Source organism: Lepisma saccharinum, chromosome 13, assembly GCF_977018435.1.
Source record: "Lepisma saccharinum chromosome 13, izLepSacc3.1, whole genome shotgun sequence".
Lineage (NCBI taxonomy): Eukaryota > Metazoa > Arthropoda > Insecta > Zygentoma > Lepismatidae > Lepisma > Lepisma saccharinum.
The window spans coordinates 51,953,294-51,975,207 of record NC_139241.1 but is presented as its reverse complement, the minus strand read 5'-3'; the positions used below and the strand labels follow the sequence as shown (position 1 = coordinate 51,975,207).

General features: G+C 36.9%; 1 protein-coding gene across 1 annotated transcript in view; it reads left to right on the top strand.

Moving 5' to 3' along the window:
• The window catches only part of LOC145996958 (uncharacterized), a 41,762-nt gene that overhangs the window by 6,443 nt on the left and 13,405 nt on the right, over window positions 1-21,914 (top strand). The window contains exon 2 of the mRNA XM_083133550.1: window positions 9,732-10,036. Coding sequence (XP_082989676.1) covers window positions 9,732-10,036 — 305 coding nt within the window. The remainder of the gene's footprint in view (window positions 1-9,731; window positions 10,037-21,914) is intronic.

Sequence of the window (21,914 nt, the reverse complement as noted above, 5' to 3'; positions counted from 1 at the left end):
GTGTCTGTACCATGAATAAGCGTGCCAAAGGTAAACATTCTTGTGCTCCCCGATGGCGTAGTGGTGACGTCATCGCCTTATAATCGAGGGATTCCGGGTTCGGTACCCGGTGGAAGCACGTAGTGGTTCGGATATGGAAAAAGTTATTCAATTTGAGATTGTGTTTGCATCCTTCCATGGGTCAATTGTTTTCAAGCAACATAAAGTTATGGACACTCTAAAGACAGTACTTCAGTCAAAATTTGGTGAAGTTAACGAAAAGATTATTTCCCTGTATGTCAGAACAAGAACTTTTATTAGAATTCGACATTTGAATAAACTAATGAAACTCAAGTCCATGGAAGCAAGTGCAGCGAGAAAAAGACGACAGTGGGTAGAATCGTCTTCAAAATCATAAGTCTCCAGGAAGGGTAAGTTGTAATGAATTTTATTCTTACTGATATTTATTTCCGCCTCGGCGTCCACCGTATAGTGATTAACAAATCACATTGCTAAACCAAGACAGATGCCAGGCCTATTGTTCATGTATTTGTTATTTGACGTCGCTTTTTTACCACTTTTGGTTAATCGCGGCGATGAGTGTTGATCACATAAAATTGATGAAAGGGCAGGCACAAAGAACATCAATGCCCACGACGTGACTCCAAGTCGGGAACTTCAGTGATGGGATTCAAAGTCGAACACGCGGTTGACCAGATTCGCCATCGAGCTGGCACGAGTTTCTTTGAATTTATTAAGTGATTACGCTTTCCAACGACATTGCATTTTATCCATTTATTATTTATTTATTAATTTCTAAAAAGCATATTTTGATGTTACGGTATTTTAAACACAAATAATTTTAGGTAGAATATTTCTGCAATTTTACCATAGTGTAAACCTTAATGTAAGCGAAAGCATGTGTGCATCACTAGTTAAAGATTTTCACATCTACAAAAGAAAGATATCCAAAACCCATTTCCATCTCACTCAAGGATTATGTTAATTCAATTCAAATTGTACGCGGGTTCAGTGCCATGAATCTAACCTTTACTCAACAGAATGAGATTGGTTCATAGAATGTATCGCCGAAAATCAATTTCGCTGATATCCCGTTGTCGCTGTTCTATTTTCATTAGATACGAGCTCCAATTACCATTTTAATCCTTCGTTTTAAAAGTTATTCAAACTCAAAAAAAATTATCGGGGGTCATTTTAAAGTTGTTTTTTTTTACTTCATTACTGTCTTCATTTGATTTTTTTTATTTTCTAAGAATTTTGGCGGGCTGCAGCCCCTTAAGCCCCCCCTGCGTACACCAGTGCTTGCCACACTCATCTAGCATACGCTCAAATTTATCATTTCATCATTCATTTTTATTGTTGCGGTTACCCTAAAAACGTAGAAAAGCGACGTCATATAACAACAGCGACAGCGACGTCCTATGTTTACTAGATATATAAATTATAATGAACAAATTATTAATAACAAACATCTGTGAAAATTTGAAGGTATGAAGGATAATAAGTATCGGTGTGGTAGCGAAATATTTAATACGTAAAATTGTATTTATTTACCCATATGCAACTTCAGATTTCAATGTAGGAGCGATATAAGAGGATAGTCGTGATTACTTTTTGTTTGATTTGTATAACGCCATTTATTGTAATTGCGTGCTGTAAACTTCTTCATATTATTGCCTAGGTCTTATTCCTTGCGTTTTGCTTATTATTCTTCTGCAAATGGTCAATAGAACCAAGATATGGACAATTAAAAATGAAAATATTTCCCGTAAGCTTACATTGCTACGCGAGCCTCGCCACTTGACAGATCCCCTTGGTCACGTCAGAGCTCGTTGCGGCTTCTGGCCAATGATAGAGCTCCGTGTCTCGGAATGCTCTTCCTAAAATACTTCTATATTCCTTGACTGCGCAGACCCACGAGTCCTGTGCACCGTACTCCCGCGTGGAGGGGAGGTGGGGAGTGGACCATGCTTCCTTACGTCCCGAGCTGAAAGCGGGGACTTTTCGTCGGAGCTTTTCTTCCTTGTGGTCCTACCCAGTATTTTCTTTGAGGGAGGGGCCATGCATATATACACATATGAATATATTTTTGTATTACGTATACATTTTTAGTGAAAATTTTTAGCCCCTGTGACCCAGGTTAGTACCGTGTATGTATATATATATAAAGATAGTTGAAATGTTTAAATGTTTTTATGAAGTGTTAGATTTTATTGAATTCTTTCTTTCTATTAATAATGATCAATAAGATTTGAAGACTAAAATTGGTAAACGCTGTAAGTGCCACAATAATTCAAACACCGTTTTCCACTTTAAACTGTGAAATGTGCCATGCTTTATAATGTGGTAAACGTGAAAAGTGGCTGGTAGCCCTCTAAATAGTTCAAAGGGCGTGTAAAGAGGTCACTAGTGTGCACGTTCTTATGGGCTGATGTGCGGAACGATGCGATTTCCCAACACTTTCGCTTTTGGCACTTACAACATTTACCACTTTTTGTCCTCATTTCATACTTATATTAGTCTTGCATTCATGTTTTATCTTTGTTTTGTATGTTTCTGTAAGGTTCTTACCAAAGCTTTTTTTTAAAGGGCAGGTTAAATCCGAAAATGTGAAACAAAGAGAAAATGAGAAATTATGCGAGGTTGATTAAATTAAGTTATTTTGCGATGCTTTTTTTTTTGGCCAAATTTGTCTATCACGATGATGAAGATGAGCGAAGATTTGATGAAAGAATACACTTACAAAGAATGCTCAGGCTGGGATTCGGTCCTGGAACACCTGGCGTCGTAGCACGCTGTACCACTTTGGTCGGCGAAATACTGTTAGAGTATTAGATGTGACCACCAATGCTATGGTAATATTACAGCTAGAGCTAATCGTACAATTGTAGAGTTGCAACATTATGGTTCAAAGTAACGGAAAAAATTCAATTCACAGATACAGTCACACATTGGCTTACAGACAAAGGCTGTCAGCCTGCCATATAGCGTACAGCTTAGTGCTTATTGTTAACATTCAATTCTCAGAAGTATCGAATAGTTATGCGTTCCGCAAATTAACAGTGTTCTCAAATTTCTTTGAATATTCTAAATCCAGCACCATTGAAGAGATGTTTAAAAATTTATAAATTAAATGATACGTATTAGCAATTATTATTATAATAAATAACTCTAAATTTGAGTTAACCCCCAAGCCTCCCCGATGGCGCAGTGGTAGCGCCATCGCCTTGTAATCAAGGGGTCCCGGGTTCGATACCCGATGGAGGCACAAGTGGTTCGCATCCCACTTTAAACTGTAGGTCCAGTCCCGATTAGCCTTACTGTGCATAAAGTGGACTTAAAACATCAAATCAATCAATCAATTTGAGTTACCCCCCAAAAAGAGATACATTTTTCGTTTTATTATTGTTGTTGCTTTGTTATTACCTACAGCAGTGACGGCGTCAAAGGGGGTACGGCGGCAACGGGCAGACGCCAGCGGTCGACCAATCCCCTCCCCCTTATCCAGCCAGCCAATAAACGAGAAGAAAATTAATAAATGATTGCTTTTTAGCCTAAATATGATTTTTTTTCTCTCCATATTTTGAGTTATATTAACTGTGACTAATCACCAGTAAATATGTCTGCCCTTTACTGCGTATTTACTCATATTTTCTGGCGCCTTCACTGCTTTGCAGTTGGGATGCCGCGGCTATAGCCTCCCCAAGCCCATCCCCCCTAAATCCGGATTTGGGAATGTTGTGGCACAATAAATGTACGATTACAATAGAAACGTAACGTCGTCGCCTTGTAATCAAGGTGTCCCGGGTTCGATAACCAGCGGAAGCACACGGTGGTTCGGATCCCAATTTAAACCGTAGGTCCAGTCCCGATTAGCCTACCAGTGCATAAAGTGAACTTAAAACAACCAATCAATCAATCAATAGAAAAAGCAGGGATATAAATTAGTACTAATATTTGTAAGGAATGTTTATTGATATTGGCTCTTCAGTAAGGGACTTTAACGGAGAACAACAGAAGCGTCGCCAACGTACGGGTGAGGGGGGCTATATCCCAAATTTTCAGAATAATTTAGATTAGATCAATAATCGCACACATAAGAGAGGTAGGACCCTGGGCTGGGTTACCTTCCCAGTGGCAGAGCTGCATGCCACCAGGCGCGTCCCCAGGTTGCGGATAGGGGAACGGCCAGCAGATATGTTGGCTAGCTGGAAACAGTCGCGGACAAGCAGCAGCAGGATTGGAGGAGGCAGTGAGATGTGGAGTGGCAACTGCATCTCGGTAAATGCTGCAAGTCTCCGAAGAAAATCCTGCGATGTGGCGAGGAGAGCCGCCACTAAATAAGCTCAGCTACTGCTGCCTTGCAGTAAGGGGAGGGATCCCCAAAGGCTAAGGGAAGGAAACCCTGACAGAAAACCGAGGGGCAGGAAGGACTCCGAAGGCACGCTAATGCCAACCTACCTAGGGGAGAAAACCCTATACAAACCTGGTCCTCCAGGTTGGGGGTTGGGCGTGGGGCCGACAACCCCACCCTGCAAAAAAATAAAACCGTTGTGAAACCAATGCAACAGCCTCGGATGATGGATGGATGTAATGGAATTCGAACCTGGCGATATTTACGGACTAGTGATTTATCACTTGCAACATGGAATGTCAGGACTTTGTTAAGACCTGGGAAAATGAATGAAGTGTCAAATGAGATATTAAAATTTAGGTATGATCTGGTTGCACTTCAGGAAATTAGATGGCAGGGACAAGGAAGAATTGATAAGCCAGGGTACACATTATTTTATAGTGGACCAGAGAGGAGGACCGGACAATTCGGTGTAGGCTTTATAATAACCAAAAAGATGAGAAAAAGTCTTATGGAATTTGAAGCAATTAATGAAAGGATGTGTAGAATACGGTTGAGAGGAAGATTTAGAAACATAACAATTATAAATGCACATGCGCCTACAGAAGAGAAAGATGAGAACGAGAAAGAAGAGTTCTATGACAATCTGGAACAAGCATGTGGAAAGATCCAAAAGTATGATATGGTAACCGTATTGGGCGACTTTAATGCTCAGATAGGAAAGGACAAGAATCAACAAGGGGTTGCAGGGCGGCATACTCTCCATGCAGAAAACAATGAGAATGGGAACCTTCTTTGCCAGTTTGCTGTCAGGAACAACATGATCATAACAAGTACCTGTTTCGAACATAAAAGAATTCACTTAGGAACATGGAAGGCACCTAATGGAACAATAAGCCAGATTGATCATATACTGGTTAATGCACGTCATGCCTCATCAGTTATTGATGTGAGAAGCTGCAGAGGGCCCAATTGTGATAGCGACCACTACCTGGTAAAATTAGTAATGAGGGAAAAATTGATAGCGGTGCAAAGAAACGAGATGGCCAAGAGAAAGAAGTGGAATATGAAAAAAATGAAAGAAGAAGAAGTTATTAGTGAATATGTAAGTAAGGTACAGAGTAAACTGAAGGAGAAAGAGAATAACAGACTTCGAGTGGTGGAGGAAGAATGGGAAATAATAGAAGGAGTGATAAAGGAGGCAGCACAAGAAACTTTTGGAGAAGAGAAAACTAAAAGGAATGAGTGGTTTGATGAAGAGTGCATACAGGTTATAGATGAGAAGAATAAAGCTAGAGAGAAAATGCTACAGAGGGAAACTCGAAGTAATACTGAGAGGTATAAAGAACTAAGAAGGAAAGCACATAGGGTATGCAAGGAAAAGAAGAAAATGATGTATAAAAAGAAGATGCAAGAAATAGAAGAACTAAATCAGCAAAGTGAAATAAGAAAATTCTATAGAGCTATAAATAGAATGAGAATAGGATTTGAGCCAAGAATAGAAGTATGTAAGGATAAAAATGGGAAAGTAATTGTAGAAGAGAATCAGATACTCAATAGATGGGCAGAGCACTTTAAAGAGATTTTGAATAAAGTGGAAGACCAAGAAGAAGAAAAGCAGTATAATAGGAATATACAAAATAGGGATGGTCATGAGGTACAAGTACCTAGTATTGAAGAAGTTGAATTTGTAATGAAGAAAATGAGTAATAATAGAGTTCCAGGCGAGGATGAGGTGATAATTGAACTTATCAAACTTGGTGGTAACGCATTGTTGGCAGCAATACATAGATTGATTGTAATGATATGGGAAAATGAAACAATGCCACATAAATGGAAATCTGGAATAATATGCCCAATTTATAAGAAAGGTGATAAATTGATATGCGGAAATTACAGAGGCATCACACTTCTTAGTGTGGTCTATAAGATCTTGTCAGGATTGATCAGTGAGAGAATAAAATGTTACACAGAAGATATACTGGGAGAGTACCAATGTGGATTTCGCCCTGGCAGGAGCACTACTGATCAGATTTTTATAATTAGACAGATGATGGAAAAGTTTTATGAACATGATGTGGATTTGCATTTTTTATTTGTTGACTTCAGGCAGGCTTTTGACAGTGTTAATCGAAATGAACTGTTTAAGGTACTTGAAGAGTATAATATTCCCATCAAAATAATAAGACTAATAAGAATGACTATGAGTGGTACTAAGGCACGAGTGAAAGTTTGTAGTAAACTGAGTGAAGAGTTTAAATTCAATGCAGGAGTGAAACAAGGGGATGGCCTTTCGGCAGTATTATTTAATCTAGCATTGCACAAAGTAATGAATGTAGTTGATCAAAAGGGAACCATCTTTGGAAAATCCAGTCAAATATGTGCATATGCAGATGATGTTACAATCATTTCTAGAACAATAATAACACTTAAGCAAATCTATGAGCAAATGGAAAGAGAAGCAATAAAAATAGGGCTCAATGTAAATGAAAAAAAGACAAAGTATATGAGAATGTCTAACTCTGAGATCAGAAGAGCACCTCAAGATCTGACAATTGGAGATAATAAGTTTGAGGGAGTTCCTTGTTTTAAATATCTGGGGACAATGGTATATAGTGATAATGATATGAGTAAAGTAATAAAGGAAAGAATACAGGCAGGCAATCGTGCATATTTTGCAAATATGCAGTTGTTTAGAAATAGACTGATCACAAGAAATACAAAGCTTAAAATTTATAAGACACTGGTACGACCAGTTGTCACTTATGGATCAGATAATTGGACTTTGAAACTGTCAGATGAAAATGCCCTCAGAATATTTGAGAGAAGAATATTAAGAAAGATATATGGACCTGTGAGGGAAGATGACGACTGGAGAATAAGATGTAATGCAGAGCTAGATGATTTAATAAAAGGCCAAGATATAGTGAGATTTGTCAAAGCCCAGAGAATAAAGTGGTTGGGGCATGTGGAGAGAATGATGGACAATAGGATGCCAAGAAGAATGTTGAAAGAAAAGCTTCACCACGTAAGAAGAAAGGGCAGACCACGGCTTCGATGGATAGATGACGTCGCTGCAAACTTGCGAACAATGAAAATTAAAGGATGGAGGAGAAGAATTGATGACAGATTGGAATGGAGGCTGATTGTGGAGGAGGCCAAGGCCCACCAAGGGCTGTAGAGCCAGAAAGAGAGAGAGAGAGAGAGAAGAGAGGTAGGACGAGAGAGAGAAAGGGGTGTAGAAGAAGAAAGATAAATAGAAATAAAGAGACAGAGGAAATAAAAATACAAAAGAGAGAGAGAAGAACAGGAAAAAGCGAGAGACAAAGGAAAGATATGGATAGAATACATCGTTATTTAATTGAATAGATGTGTAAAGTGAAACTCTGCACTTTTCTTGACGTTAAGAAACCATCAATCTCACCTATTTGCGATTCAAATTATCCAATATGCCATCTGGTGAGATTTGTGGGAACTACTATATGTAGGACACTATGCTGTGTTGAAGTCATTCAAAAGTCATGAAGCGTCTTTCCGAATTCACACGCATATCAATGTATGAAATTTGGAGCAAATACAAGGCATTAAAGGCGAAGATGAAAATAATGTCTTATTTATAACCAGAAATAGAAAATGGGTATGGTAATATTGTTGTTTCATTTTGTATGATGTCCCTTTCTATGTCCTATTTTGATGTAGATTGCGTGGTCATGAAATTGTGAATATTGTAATTATTAAACCAGCCTGCTTCTTTAGAGGAAAAACTGCAACGATATGTTTGCATTTTTCTTTTGTCCAAGCTTTGCAAGGACAGGTGAATTCCTTTGTTTTCAAATCATCTCCGCGAGCCCTACGTTATAGTCCTGGAATTCACATCTCATTCACAATATTTATAAATATCCCGTAACTTCAAAGGTTTTTTTTTTCCATAACAGCCATGACCACACGCTTCTACTACCTAATACTAACTCACATGCAGTAGCCATATTGGAAGCAACACTAGCACTCAGGTAGCAATTTTAATCGCGAATATATTGAGATATTTCTGTCTGTCAATGCCCGGTGCTTACAATTGAAACATCCAATGTACTTCTTCCATATGTATACCTTATGCCATTGGCGTAACTTGGGACCTGAAATCCCGCAGAAACTTAACGTTGGCTTGTCGTCAAACGAATCAACAATTGCGTCGACTACCATGCATTGTCATGTAAAAAATGTTGACTCCTAGTCACGTGACTAGCCACAGCCACTCCGGCACCGAGAGAACCTTCGAAGTCCTTCTTCTTGCCCAAAAACACATAAGAATGCCAACCCCCATTGCTCAATGGTGTCCCTTTATGGTAACACATTGCAACTATGAAAAAAAGTATTACTGTCACTAAACAAAAATAATATTGAACATGCACAATAACAAATAAAAAAAAGGATCATATAGTGATTCTATCATTACAATAAGTAACTTAGATGGGCGAAGCCAGGAATTTTTGAAGAGTTTCCAGTTCATAAACCTTGAATAAAAATAAGAACAATAAAAATTATTATTACTATAATATTATCATATCATTGGGGAGACTTCTACTAGAGGCACCAAATCAGTGAATATGCAGTACAATCATTTTTCTTTCTTCTATTATTGTTGTTACATTTGATACAGTTAGTGTACTAAAATGCATACATATATAAATTTATGAGCACAGAGTTCAAAAAAGCTCGAAAACTTAAGTGGAAATTTTAGTCATGAAGTTTATGTTGTGCGACCTCTCGCATAACAATCTTATTTTTGAATTTATTACATTGTAGAACCATGTGCAATGAAAAATATGTTCCTGCATTCTAACACTTATTTTTTTTTACTTTTGTTATTCTGTTCGAAAACTGAACTTTATTAATATTAGTAAGAATGAAAATAACAAGCGTTCTGTTTTTGTTTTGTTTTGGTTTTTTGCAGTCGGTATTGCTGCTACCAGCCATTGGGAATGCTTGAAACAGTTGTAGCAGCAATCACTACCTCTTTTTGCAACAGTGGAAATATCAAAGGGAAGAAGGCGAGTGATAGGTTCGATTCTCCTCCTATGACGCCCATGCTTACAGCTACTTTTCAAGTACATAGTTACTTTTTAAAATGAGTAACTGTATCAAGTAAATGTAAATTAGTTACCTTTAAAAAGTAAGTTTCCAATCACTGGTATTTTTCTATGAAACTTCTCTTTTCTCCATTGAATTTCCATGAGCCGAGGGAAATTTCTCTGCGTATGGCAACACTGTGCAGAGCCCAGGCTTGAATTTCACTGAGCAGTGAAATTTTCTATCTTGTAGCAACACTGCCTGGAGCCCAGCCGAACTAAATTCTGATACCTCCATCTCTATTTTCCAGGAATGACGATTCAGAGTGCAGATACCTGTTGCAGAAGTCGTCCAATGTGGAGGACAGCCTGCTGAACCTGGAAGGCATGAGCCTCTCCTTCACCTCCCTCAACTATTCCTTCCCGAAGGAGCAGTTCCCTGACCACACTCGCCAGGGACGCAGGATCTTGGAGAGCATCTCTGGGGACAACATCACCTCCTTCCAGATGAGGAACGTGGAGTGGAAGACGCTGGATGCAGCCACCCTCCCGAAGAACATCACGTGCCTCACCCATTTGGAGATATCCGGAACAAAGATCAAGGAATTTGAACCAGGTATGGTGGGGTAAGGTTGGGGCTCCAAAATTTTCACAGTGTATATCCTAAGCTTCGTGCCACATTAAGTGGAGACCACGTCTCCATTAATTTTGGATTCATTACATAAGTATGTGGATGAAATTAATTAACTTCTACAAAAATGTCTGACGGTAGAATGCTGATGATGTTATATCCACTAAGTGGGATAAAAGAGGCTTATTACAATAGAGAAGCCATTTTTTTAAATATAAGAAAACTGTGTTTTTGAATTAATGCATTTAAATATAAAGGGTATAGTACAGAATGTTATTGTATTTATTTTCTTGCTTTGGTGAATTACACTGTACTGTTAATAACTTTAATAATACTGCTAATAACACTGAAAATGAGAAACTTGAAAAACAATCTAACACTTAACAGAAAAAGCAACAATTCTATTTTTCTCCTTACACAACAGACCTCAATTATTGGTTTACCAATGAGAGCCTTGTTGCGGGAGAGAAACAAGAACATTGTTGAGACTATCAAATGGGTGTCACTCCACAATACTTTTAAGTCAAACTTACACATTATCAAAAGGGAATTGCTATGGTATCAAATCCGAGGCAAAAATAACTTCTCTTCTGGTTGGTTAAACATTTGTAATGGAGTCCCCTAGGGGAGCATCCTTTGACCTCTTTTTTTCTCCATTTATGGAATGGACTTGCCTAAAAGTCTCTCACATGCTCAGTATCACCAATATGCTGATGATACTCACATTTACATACATACAGTGTTATGTCCTAATATTAATGACATAAACAGAAATAAACATCTCAAGATTGGAACTTCATAATGAAATATATTCAAACTTGTAACAAGCTGGATTACATGATTAAAACTTAAACATCCATAAGACACATAAACAAGATGCATAATCGTTGCTATGCACAGACTATGTACATTGGCCATAACTGCTAGTTCACCACATACAATAATGTATTTTATAATATATATCAATCTTCTCCCCTTCTAGAGAAAACAAACTTATGAGGGGTAAAATGCTCTTGGCCTTTTTACTCTTCGAGATTTCCTTCTTACAAAATCACTTCCTCCCTTCGAAGACAAACTTGTTCCTGGACCAAGTCTGCTCGCTTCCTTCGAATATGATCTACTTTCTTGCTTCGGAGACGAACTGTGAGCATTGTGTTCTTCACTGTCGCTTAGTTCCTGCCGATGCATTTCATTTTTAATTGGAGGATATAAATATGCATGATATGCACTATCGTCATATTCCTTGGGTATTTCTGACTGATTTGAATCTCCTCCTGTTTCATGAAGAATCTTTAAAAATGAATAGTGTACATTTCTGTATCTGCCACTTTCTACATCTCTTACTTTATACACAGCAAAATTGCATCTTTCAATAATCTCTCCTTTCCGATATATCTTTCTTTCAGGACAGTAATAATATACTTTATTTCCAATTGAAAATTTCTCACATTCATAATGAACATTTTCAGTGTCATCTTTAATGATTATATTACTTGCAGTGTTGTAAGAAAACATTAATGAACTTGGAGATGTTCCAGTTGATGGCAATGGAGTGTTGTTATGCCAGTGTATTACTTTACGCAGTAGTGATTCTACTTCAGTATTTAATTTTCTAACATCCCCTTTTGGAATATCTCCTATGAGGGTTAGATACCTTTTCACGGTATTGACTGTTCTCTCAGCCAACCTGTTTCTTGAAGGTTTATATGGGCAGGAATGCTTTAGTTCAATGCCCAACCTTTGGCAGAACATCTTAAATTGTTCACTTGCAAAGGGTTGTCCATTATCTGAGACTAACTCTTTTGGAGAACCAAGTATGTAAAATTGGCTTTTTAAATGTCTAATTGCTTCCTGAGCCGTTAAATTAGAACACTGCCAAACATTCAAAAATTTCGTGTGAGCATCAACACACAACAGGAATAAATAACCTTTGAAATAGAAATGATCGACATGTACACGTTCCATAGGTTGTGATGTCAGTGTCCATGATATAAATTGTCCTTTTGCTGGAGCTCTTGCATTCGTCTGACAAGCATCACATTTTGCAACAAAACTTTAAATGTCAGAAGTCATTTTAGGCCACCAAACTAAATCTCTGCAAATCTGTTTTAATCTCACTACGCCACTGTGCAGACCATGAATTTGAGTGAGAAACTTGCATCGCAGTGTCTCTGGCAATACAATTCTATTTCCCCACATCAACAATCCATCTTCTGTTGACAGTTCCAGACGTTTCTTCCATAAAGCTACTTTTGTGGATCAATTCCTCTTGGCCAACCATTCTTAACGTAAATTGTTATTTTAGACAACAAACTATCGCGTTTTGTATGCTCCTTGATCTCAGATATGCGTAACGGTCGTAACTTTTGTTCTAGATCTGCATCCGCTGTCAAAACCAAATCTGATTGCAATTCTTCAGGTAGTGGTAATATTGACAAAGCGTCTGCTATTGGAACCTTCTTAGAAAACACTATTGCGTAATTCAGAGATGCCATGGATATTTTCCATCTCTGCCAACGTGCATTTTGTTGCATTGGCACTGCTGTATTCGAATCAAGCAATGATTTCTCAGTCGTTGAATCAGTGTATATTGTAAATTTTTGACCTGCCAGATATAAGTAAAAATGTTTCACAGACGAAACAATGGCTAATGCCTCTCTTTCTCCCTGACAGTAATTCTTCTGAGCAGGTGAAAGTGTAGCTGAAAAACACGCCACTGTTCGATGTTCGCCATTTATCTTGTGCCCTAATCGTCGTCCAACACCGTAGCAAGAACTATCCGTTTCTAGGATTATTTCTTTTGAAGGATCGAATGGAATTATAGCAGGTGTCTGAACAATCTTATCTTTAACAGCCTTAAATTCCGACAAACATTGATTAGACCACAACCATTTTTCGCCTTTCCTCAGAAGTCGATATAGGGGTGGTATTGTAGATGACAAGTTGTGTAGAAAACGGCTTTGAAATGCAACCATCCCTAAAAAAGAACTTTCTAGTTGAACCTTATCCTTTGGCTCTGGACTTTCTAAAATAGCACGCACATGCTTTTCAGTTGGTGTGATTCCATTTGCCGTGAAACGTCTTCCTAAGTAAATCACTTCTTGCACTAGGAATTCAGATTTACTTAAATTGACTTTAACATTATAATCTTTAAAGCGTTCCAGAACTTGTTTTGTTCTTTGGAAACATTCTTGTAGACTATCTCCGGAAATGATAACATCATCAATAAATGCTGCAACTCTTTTCAATCCTGTTAAAATTGAATCAATTACCTGTTGGAAAAGCTGAGAAGAAACATTTGTACCAAATGGTAAACGTTGCATTCTGTACAAGTGAGAACCATAATTTAAACATAATATGTTTTGTGAGTCTGGATGCAAACTAACTTGTAAAAATGCTGAACGTAAATCAAGCCTGGTGTAGTAATTTCCTATTTTAACTTTTTGTAAAATATCAGGAAAATCTGATAGAGGATACACCAAACCATCGGTTTGAAAATTGACCGTTTTCGAGTAATCTACACAGATACGTATAGAATTATTTGATTTCTTAACTGGCACAATAGGACTTGCCCATTCTGAATGTTCTATAGGAGCTATAATATTCTGCTTACACATATTATCTATTTCTTCTTTTATTTGATCTCGTAATGAATATGCTATTCTTCTGTACGCTTTCCTGAACACAGGCCTAGCATTCTTCTGTAAAGGTATTGATACCTTGAAATCTTTAATGGGTGTACTAATATCCTCATTAAACAATTCTGCAAAAGATGTCAGTAATTGTGAACGACAGTCTTCAATGTTCATTTGTTTTACATTACTTGAATTATGTACGTCGGCTTTATGTTTGTTCAGAATCATGACTTTGCTAGTTTGCCCTTGCACATTTGATGTTCGTGAACATTCACCCACGTCATCAATCTTCTGTACATGTACCTTTGGAGTATCCATTATGCCTGAACGCTGAATTTTCGAACAAGCATCTGGTAGCGAATCTTTTGATTTCAGACCTAAGCAAGCATGTGTAGAATCTTCATTTTGAATGTAATCAGTTTCAGGAAACTCATTTAGAAGTTTGCTGCGCCAATCACCAAATAATGTTCATTCCAACTCTGCCAATTAATATATTTGTATTAATCTTATCGCCAACAACAAAAGGCATCATGTACATTTTGCCATGATAGTAAAGTTTTAAGTTTAATTGGCCTAATAAACACAATCTTTCACCTGAGATCGACGTATATGAATTTAATAACGGACTCAGTGTGAAGTTGCCAATAAGATTAGTTAACAAATCTTTTGAAATGAAATTAGCAAAACTACCAGAATCGACAATAGCTTCTAACGATTGGTCTTGTATTATAATATCAATGTACAAAGGTAAACGTTCATTTCTCAATGAAATCTGATCAGATGCGTGTTGCAAATTAGAAATAGATTCGTTTGCTTTTTTATTGTACATTTGTTGTGTGTTTGTAGTTAAAAAAAGTATATGCACTATCTTCTTGCACAGATAATAAGCTAAGTTGAGAATTGCGTTCTCCATAACCATTACCTTTGGTATCCAAATTACTGTTTCTCATTTCACAATTTCCTTTATAAATACTAGATAAATTGACTGCAGGTTCCTTCCATTGTTTATTTCTTTCGAAACAAGCAGCCAATAAATGTCCTTTCTTCTTACAGAAACTACAAATAGCATTTAATGCAGGACAGTTCTCCTTTAAAGGAACAACCTAACCTTGCACAGCGCTTACATTTTATATCATTTGCCTGATTTTGCCGTGATACAAATTTTTGGCTAAATGCAGCATGGGGTTTAGATTGTGACATGCCTTTGTATGCATTATTTGTTCCGAATGTTGATTCTGTTGTATCTTGTTGATTCTTTGAAAAATGAGCTTTAGCAAACGAATTGTTTGTACCGAATCTACGTGAGCCTTGTATTTGTTTATTTTCACCTACCAAAAATGCATTTTGATTGACTTTATTTTTAATTGTGCGTATTATCTCATGTTGGAGTACTACATCACAAACCTTTTCGAATGTGTTGGGCATGTCTGACAGTAATCTATCTTTTAGTATACTATCGGGTGGTCCAAACAAGTTTTTCTCTAAGACGAGTGTCTAATTCATCTGTTGTAAACTCACAAGTTATTGCAGCAACTTTTAAACTATTTATGTCCGATGTAGCTGTCTCACCTTGTTCTTGCTTTATTTGCATAAAAGCGAATCGTTGAATCCATTTATTAACCTGTGGTGCATATATTTTTCGCAATGTATCAAAGAGTTCATCCAAGGTGCAATCTTGTGGATCCTTTGGACTTAATCTGTGTTCCAGCTCTTGATATGGTAAACTACCGATTACAGAAATAAGAGTAAACACTAGTTTCCTTTCTTGTATATCGTTAGCCTCAATAAAAGCCTTGAATCTTTTAATATACGAATTTATATCCTGGCTTGGGTCATAAGCCTCAAATGCAGGTATAAAACTTATGTGTTTTTCCATACTGGCTCACTTGGACTTAATTACTATAATTCTACTTACAGTAGTAATTATGTATCTTCTTTAATCCTCGTCGCCATTTTGTTATGTCCTAATATTAATGACATAAATAAACATCTCAAGATTGGAACTTCATAATTAAATATATTCTAACTTGTAACAAGGTGGATTACATGATTAAAACTTAAACATCCATAAGACACATAAACAAGATGCATAATCGTTGCTATGCACAGACTATGTACATTGGCCATAACTGCTAGTTCACCACATACAATAATGTATTTTATAATATATATCATACAGGCAGTGTGGTATTTAAGAAATATCCAGAGAGGGGGAAATTCTATCGACTGTCTAGAGGACAGCATGAGATAAGGCTTATATATTGGTGCGTGACACGATTAAATATATACATAATAATATATATAATGCCTCTTGCACAACAGACCTCAATTATTGGTTTAACAATGAGAGCCTTGTTGCGGGAGTAAAACAAGAACATTGTTGAGACTATCACATGGGTGTCACTCCACAATACTTTTAAGTCAAACTTACACATTGGTTTTGATAACAAAATGCATATCTCATATTACTCAAGACAAGCACATCGGGATCATCCAAACCAGCAAAAGTTCTACTAAAATTAATTGTACACATTACTACAAAATTATTACAGTTGTCAAATGATAGTGATAAAATGCTGAGGGGCACCTTGTGTCCATACCCTCTCCCCTCCCCAGCATTACGTTCCCGACCACGTAAAACCGGAAGTATTTGACCATAATAAGCTCACTGGAGCAATGGCCAAATTACATAAATATAAACTAAACTAGAGTATAAGGTATATGCTAATGAGTAAGCTTAAAGCCCTCCAAATAAGGGCAGCTGATGACTGAGTAGTACATCTGCACACTTTTGGAGTCTGTGTCAAAGAGAATGAATTGTTGTTGTAATTCTGACAATGGGAACAGTAACATGACGTTAGGTCATTTTTTTACTAAATAGATGATGTCCATTTTTGGCATATACGAGTACTTACATTTATCTCAAGCTTTCACTACATCATGCGGCTTCATCAGGAGATAAGACAAGAATAGTCGAAGTTAAAACGTGAGAATGGTAAGAAACCACACGATGTGGTGAGAGCTTGAGTGAAAAGTAAGTGCATGCCAGAACTGGACTTCATCCACTTAGAGAAATGATGCCATGTGGTGTAAGTTGTGCCTTATCCAATTTTTCTTTTACCCACTCTGCTTATTTTACTAATATGAAGTTTTTAGTTTAATCTCAATCTCAATAAAAGAAAGGTTTTATAAAATGACAATTAAAGAGAAACTTGTGATAAATATTGTAGATAGCAAATATTCCCTTAGGCATATTCACTCATTGTTACCTTCATATATTTTTTTAGAAATAGATACATGTTGAGATCAACTTCCCCAAATAACTAACTTAACTAATTCTCATGACTGCAGCAACACAGGCCTTCCATCTGTCCCTATCCTGAGCAAGATCTATATACTCTTTTCCATCCCTACCGATTTCGTTTAGGTCCATCTCAACGTTATCCCTCCATCTTCGTCTTGGCCTTCCTACAGGTCTCTTACCATCAGGTTTTCCCGACAAGAATCCTGTAAACTCCTCTTTCCTCTCCCATTCGTGCCACAAGGCCTACCCACCTAAGTCTTCTTGATTTAATGATTCTAATAATATCTTGACATGAATACAAATTATGTAGTTCTAAATTACACCATGTAACAAAAAAAAAGTTTTTTTTTGTTTAAGTGAATTTTTGTTTTGTTTATGATAAATTAGGTCAAAACTAATATGTATGTGGTATTGCTACCTTCATGTAATTATTTTTCTGGTAATGGTGGTCAATTATATGAAATGTATTGGCTAACATGAATTAAGCATAGGAAAATTCATGATAAGATAAAACTGTGCAACCTAGTATTCTAAACCCTGTTTTGTTATTGTTTTGGAGGGTCCCAGTATGTAAGGATGGCATCTTCCCGTCGTTATAAGCATAATACAGACAGTTTTTGCTATGTGTGTGGCGTCTTCCTTAGTTCAAAGGCACTAAAACATAGGATAAAGGAGGGCAACAACTTCTGCTCAGTGTTCAAATCTTATTTCGGTATGTCTGTGGGAGACCAAGACAAAAAATGTGCACCACATGTTGTGTGCGGGTGCTGTAGATCCACTCTCAAAGCCTGGTAAAGAGGAGAAAACAGGAAAATGAATTTTGGCGTACCTAGAATTTGGCGAGAACCTACGGATCACCTATCCAACTACTATTTCTGTGTTGTACACTTGTCCCATCACAAGAGGGGTAAGAAAACCTGTGTTTTTGAATATCCTAACCTGCCATCATCTCTCCGTCCCATTCCACACAGTGAGGAGCTTCCTGTTCCTCCTCGTCCCCCAGTATGGGATGAACGTGTAGATACCAGCATTTAATCGGATACCAACATCTACCACGAAGAAGGCCTCTCAGGGGATGCAAATAATACACCTCACTTCCCCACGCAAATTGAGTTAAATGACTTAATCAGGGATCTAGGACTAACAAAATCCAATGCAGAAATTTTAACATCGCGATTAAAGCAATGGAACCTATTTGATAAGACCTGCAAGATATCCCTCCAGAGGAAGCGTCATGAAACTTTCTCACAAAACTTCACTCTCACAGAAACAATATGCTATTGCCACAGTGTGGATGGCCTTTTCAAAGAAATAGGGTTTGAATATAACCCAAGGGACTGGTGGCTCTTCATTGACATCTCCTGCAGGAGTCTTAAAGCTGTCCTTCACAATGGAAATGACTGATCATCAATTACAATCGCTCATTGACTCATCTAAAGGAAGATTACTGCGGTGTTCAACATCTTCTGCAGGTGGTAAGCTATGCTGAACATCAATGGGAGGTAATCGGTGACTTTAAAATGATTGCATTTTTGATGGGCTTACAAGGGGTAAACACAAAGTCTCCTTGTTTTCTCTGTCTTTGGGATAGCAGGGATACAGGTAGACATTTTGAGACTTGAGTGGCCATTAAGGACGGAGTTAGAGATTGGACAGAAAACCATCAGGTGGGAACCCCTTCTCTAGCAGGAAAAGATTCTAATGCCTCCCCTGCATATTAAGCTTGGTCTCATCAAGCAATTTGTGAAAAGATTATTACATACAAATGTGGAAGCTTTCAAGTACCTCCAGACTGTTTTCCCCAAACTATCCGAGGCTAAGATAAAGGGTGGAATTTTTGTGAGCCCTCAAGTGAAGAAACTTAACGCTGACGACTTCATCAGAAAGCTTCGACCTGTTGAAAGAAATGCCTGGAATAGCTTCAGGGACATAGTGAATAGTTTCCTGGGTAATCACAGGGTGGAAAATTACAGCGATGTAGTACAGGGTCTTCTGAATAACTACAAAGCAATAGGATGCAGAATGTCTCTAAAGGTGCATGTACTCCACTCCTATCTAGATGTCTTCAAATCCCATATGGGTGCATAGTCAGAGGAACAGGGCGAAAGGTTTCATCGGGACTTACAATTGTTTGAAAGAAGGTACCAGGGACAGTATAATGAGAGGATGCTAGGCGATTACATCTGAGGACTGATCAGAGAAGCTGATGGACATCTCAATAGTAAAAGTAGGTAAACAACACATTTTTAGAGACCTTATTATCTTTACATGGAATCTACAGGTCTTCATGTACTGTAGCCCTTTCTTTATATTTCTTCACTCCATTTTGACATGTGTTCAAACTTGTTTATCAGTGTAAACCAGCTCTCATTGTCCCAAATACATGCATTTACTAAAAAATCAGAAAATCGTTGTTATTTCATTAAAAACAATTTCCCACATGTAAAATTGTGTTTTCTAGTGTTTTGTAGTAAACTGCATCGGAAACAGGAAAAAAATTCACTTAAACAAATATTTGTTACATGGTGTTATGTAACCTTCTCCACTCACCTGTCTCCTCACCCCTTTTAGGTCAAAATATTTTCCTAAGGATCTTATTTTCAAATACTCTCAATTTATGTTCCTCTTTCAATGTAAGGGACCAAGTTTCGCATCCATATAACAATACAGGCAAAATTACTGTTTTGTATATTTTAACTTTTAGTTTCTTAGATATTAAACGAGAAGACAAAAGTTTATGAAGAGAAGAGTAACATGCATTTCCTGAATTAAGCCTGCTTTTTATTTCCTCTTTAATATCATTCTCATTTGTTAGTATTACTCCTAAGTACTTGAATTTGGAAACTGGATCAAACGAGTTCTTATCAATAATTAGATTTTGATTACCTAACACTTGGTTTTGGCCTGTAAGCATATATTTAGTTTTCTCTTTGCTAACTTCCAAACCTATCTCTTTAGTGGCTTTGAAAAATATTTTAGCATTATTCTTAATTGTATTTATATCATCCCCTAATAAGTCTACATCATCTGCATATGCTAACAACTGAGTCACACCGTTTAATTTTAGTTCTTCGTTAGTTTCTTTTACCTTCCTAACAGCATATTCTAAGGCAAAATTAAAGAGCAATGGAGATAATGCATCTCCTTGTTTTAACCCATCATGAAGTGTAAATTTGTCAGACACATTAATACCCACACGAATTTTACTTTCTGTTTCACTGGTGCATACTTTTATCATATTAACAAGCTTCTTAGGTATTCCAAACTCGACTAATATATTATATAATTTATCTCTTTTGACCGAATCATATGCTTTTTTGAAATCAATGAATAACTGATGGACGCTTTGATTATATTCCCACTTTTTCTCAAGTGTCTGTCTGATGTGAAAAATTTAATCTGTTGTTAATCTGTTACGTTTAAATCCACATTGATAATCACCCATAATTTCATTAGCATATGGGGTTAGTCTTGTTAAAAGAATGTTAGATAATATTTTATATATGTTGTTGATTGCAGTTCATCTTATCACCTTTTTTAAACACAGGAACAATTATGGATTCTTTCCACTGTTGAGGGATTTCTTCTTTATTCCATATTAAACAAATTAATTTATGAATTTGACATATAAACGAATTTCCACCATATTTAATTAACTCAGCTGGTATTAAATCAATGCCAGGTGCTTTGTTATTCTTCAGCCTTTCAATAGCATCTTTAACTTCAGTCAAGTTAGGTTCTGCTGTGTGTACTTCATTTACTTCTGATTTATCTCCTACATGAACATTTAAAAGGTCATTAAAGTAATTCTTCCATCTATTTAAAATATCGCTTGGATCGGCCAAAAAATCACCGTTTTTATCCTTTATCAAGTTTACTTTAGGTTGCCACCCCTTTCTAAATTCATTTACACCTTTATATAAATCTCTGATATTTTTGTTTTTGCTGTTTGTTTCAATTTCGTTAATTTACTTTTAAAGTATTTTTTTTTACTTCTAAACCTGCGGTTAATTTCTCGCTTTATTCTATTATAAACCACCTAAGTCTAGCCTGATTTCTTATTTCTATTAGATTATGACATTCGTTATCAAACCATGGCTTACTTTTTCTTGGTTTATGGTATGGCATGTGCTCCTAATTCTTATTTACGTCTGTTTCATATATATATATATATATATATATATATATATATATATATATTCATCATTTAAATCCTGCAAAACATCGAATCTATTTGACAGTTTAATTTGGTAATCTTCCTTAATTTTCATCAGCAAATTTTCCTGTATTAAATTTTAAAACTTTTCGATTTTGTTGTTTATGATTTATCACTGCGAGTCTTTCTCTTAATTTAGCAATTACTAAATCCCGGGTTCGAATCCCGGTCGGGCTTGGTTGTTTGTGAATGTCCATTCATCAATTTCATCATTTCATCACTCATCCCCATCTTCGCAAATTAGCCAAGAGGCACAAAACGCGAAGTAAAATAAACTAAATCAAATAAAAAAAACAAATAAAACAAAGCAATTACTAAATAATGGTCACTGGCACAGTCACTGTCAGCTCTACGCCTATACCCCCAATATGCACCTGTCGTTGGTCAGCGGATCCCTCAGTATCACATAGTAGTCCATCAACCGTACCCGACTTCTGCCAATTGTGGGACACTCATAGAGCCATGACAGGACAGCTCTGTAAATCTCAACACAGCAAAATGTTGACCATTTCACTCTGTTGGTTGACTAACTGCAGTGAACAAGCCACTGGGCGATGAGGTCGTCACATCCCTACGCCGACAAAATAAATTAGCCCCTAAGTTAAGTGTATCAACTTCCCCAAATAAAAATTTAAATATTTCAGTATGTAACAAATTTATAAATGCAGGGATGAAAATAGAAGGTTCTATGACGAGTGTTGTCATAAG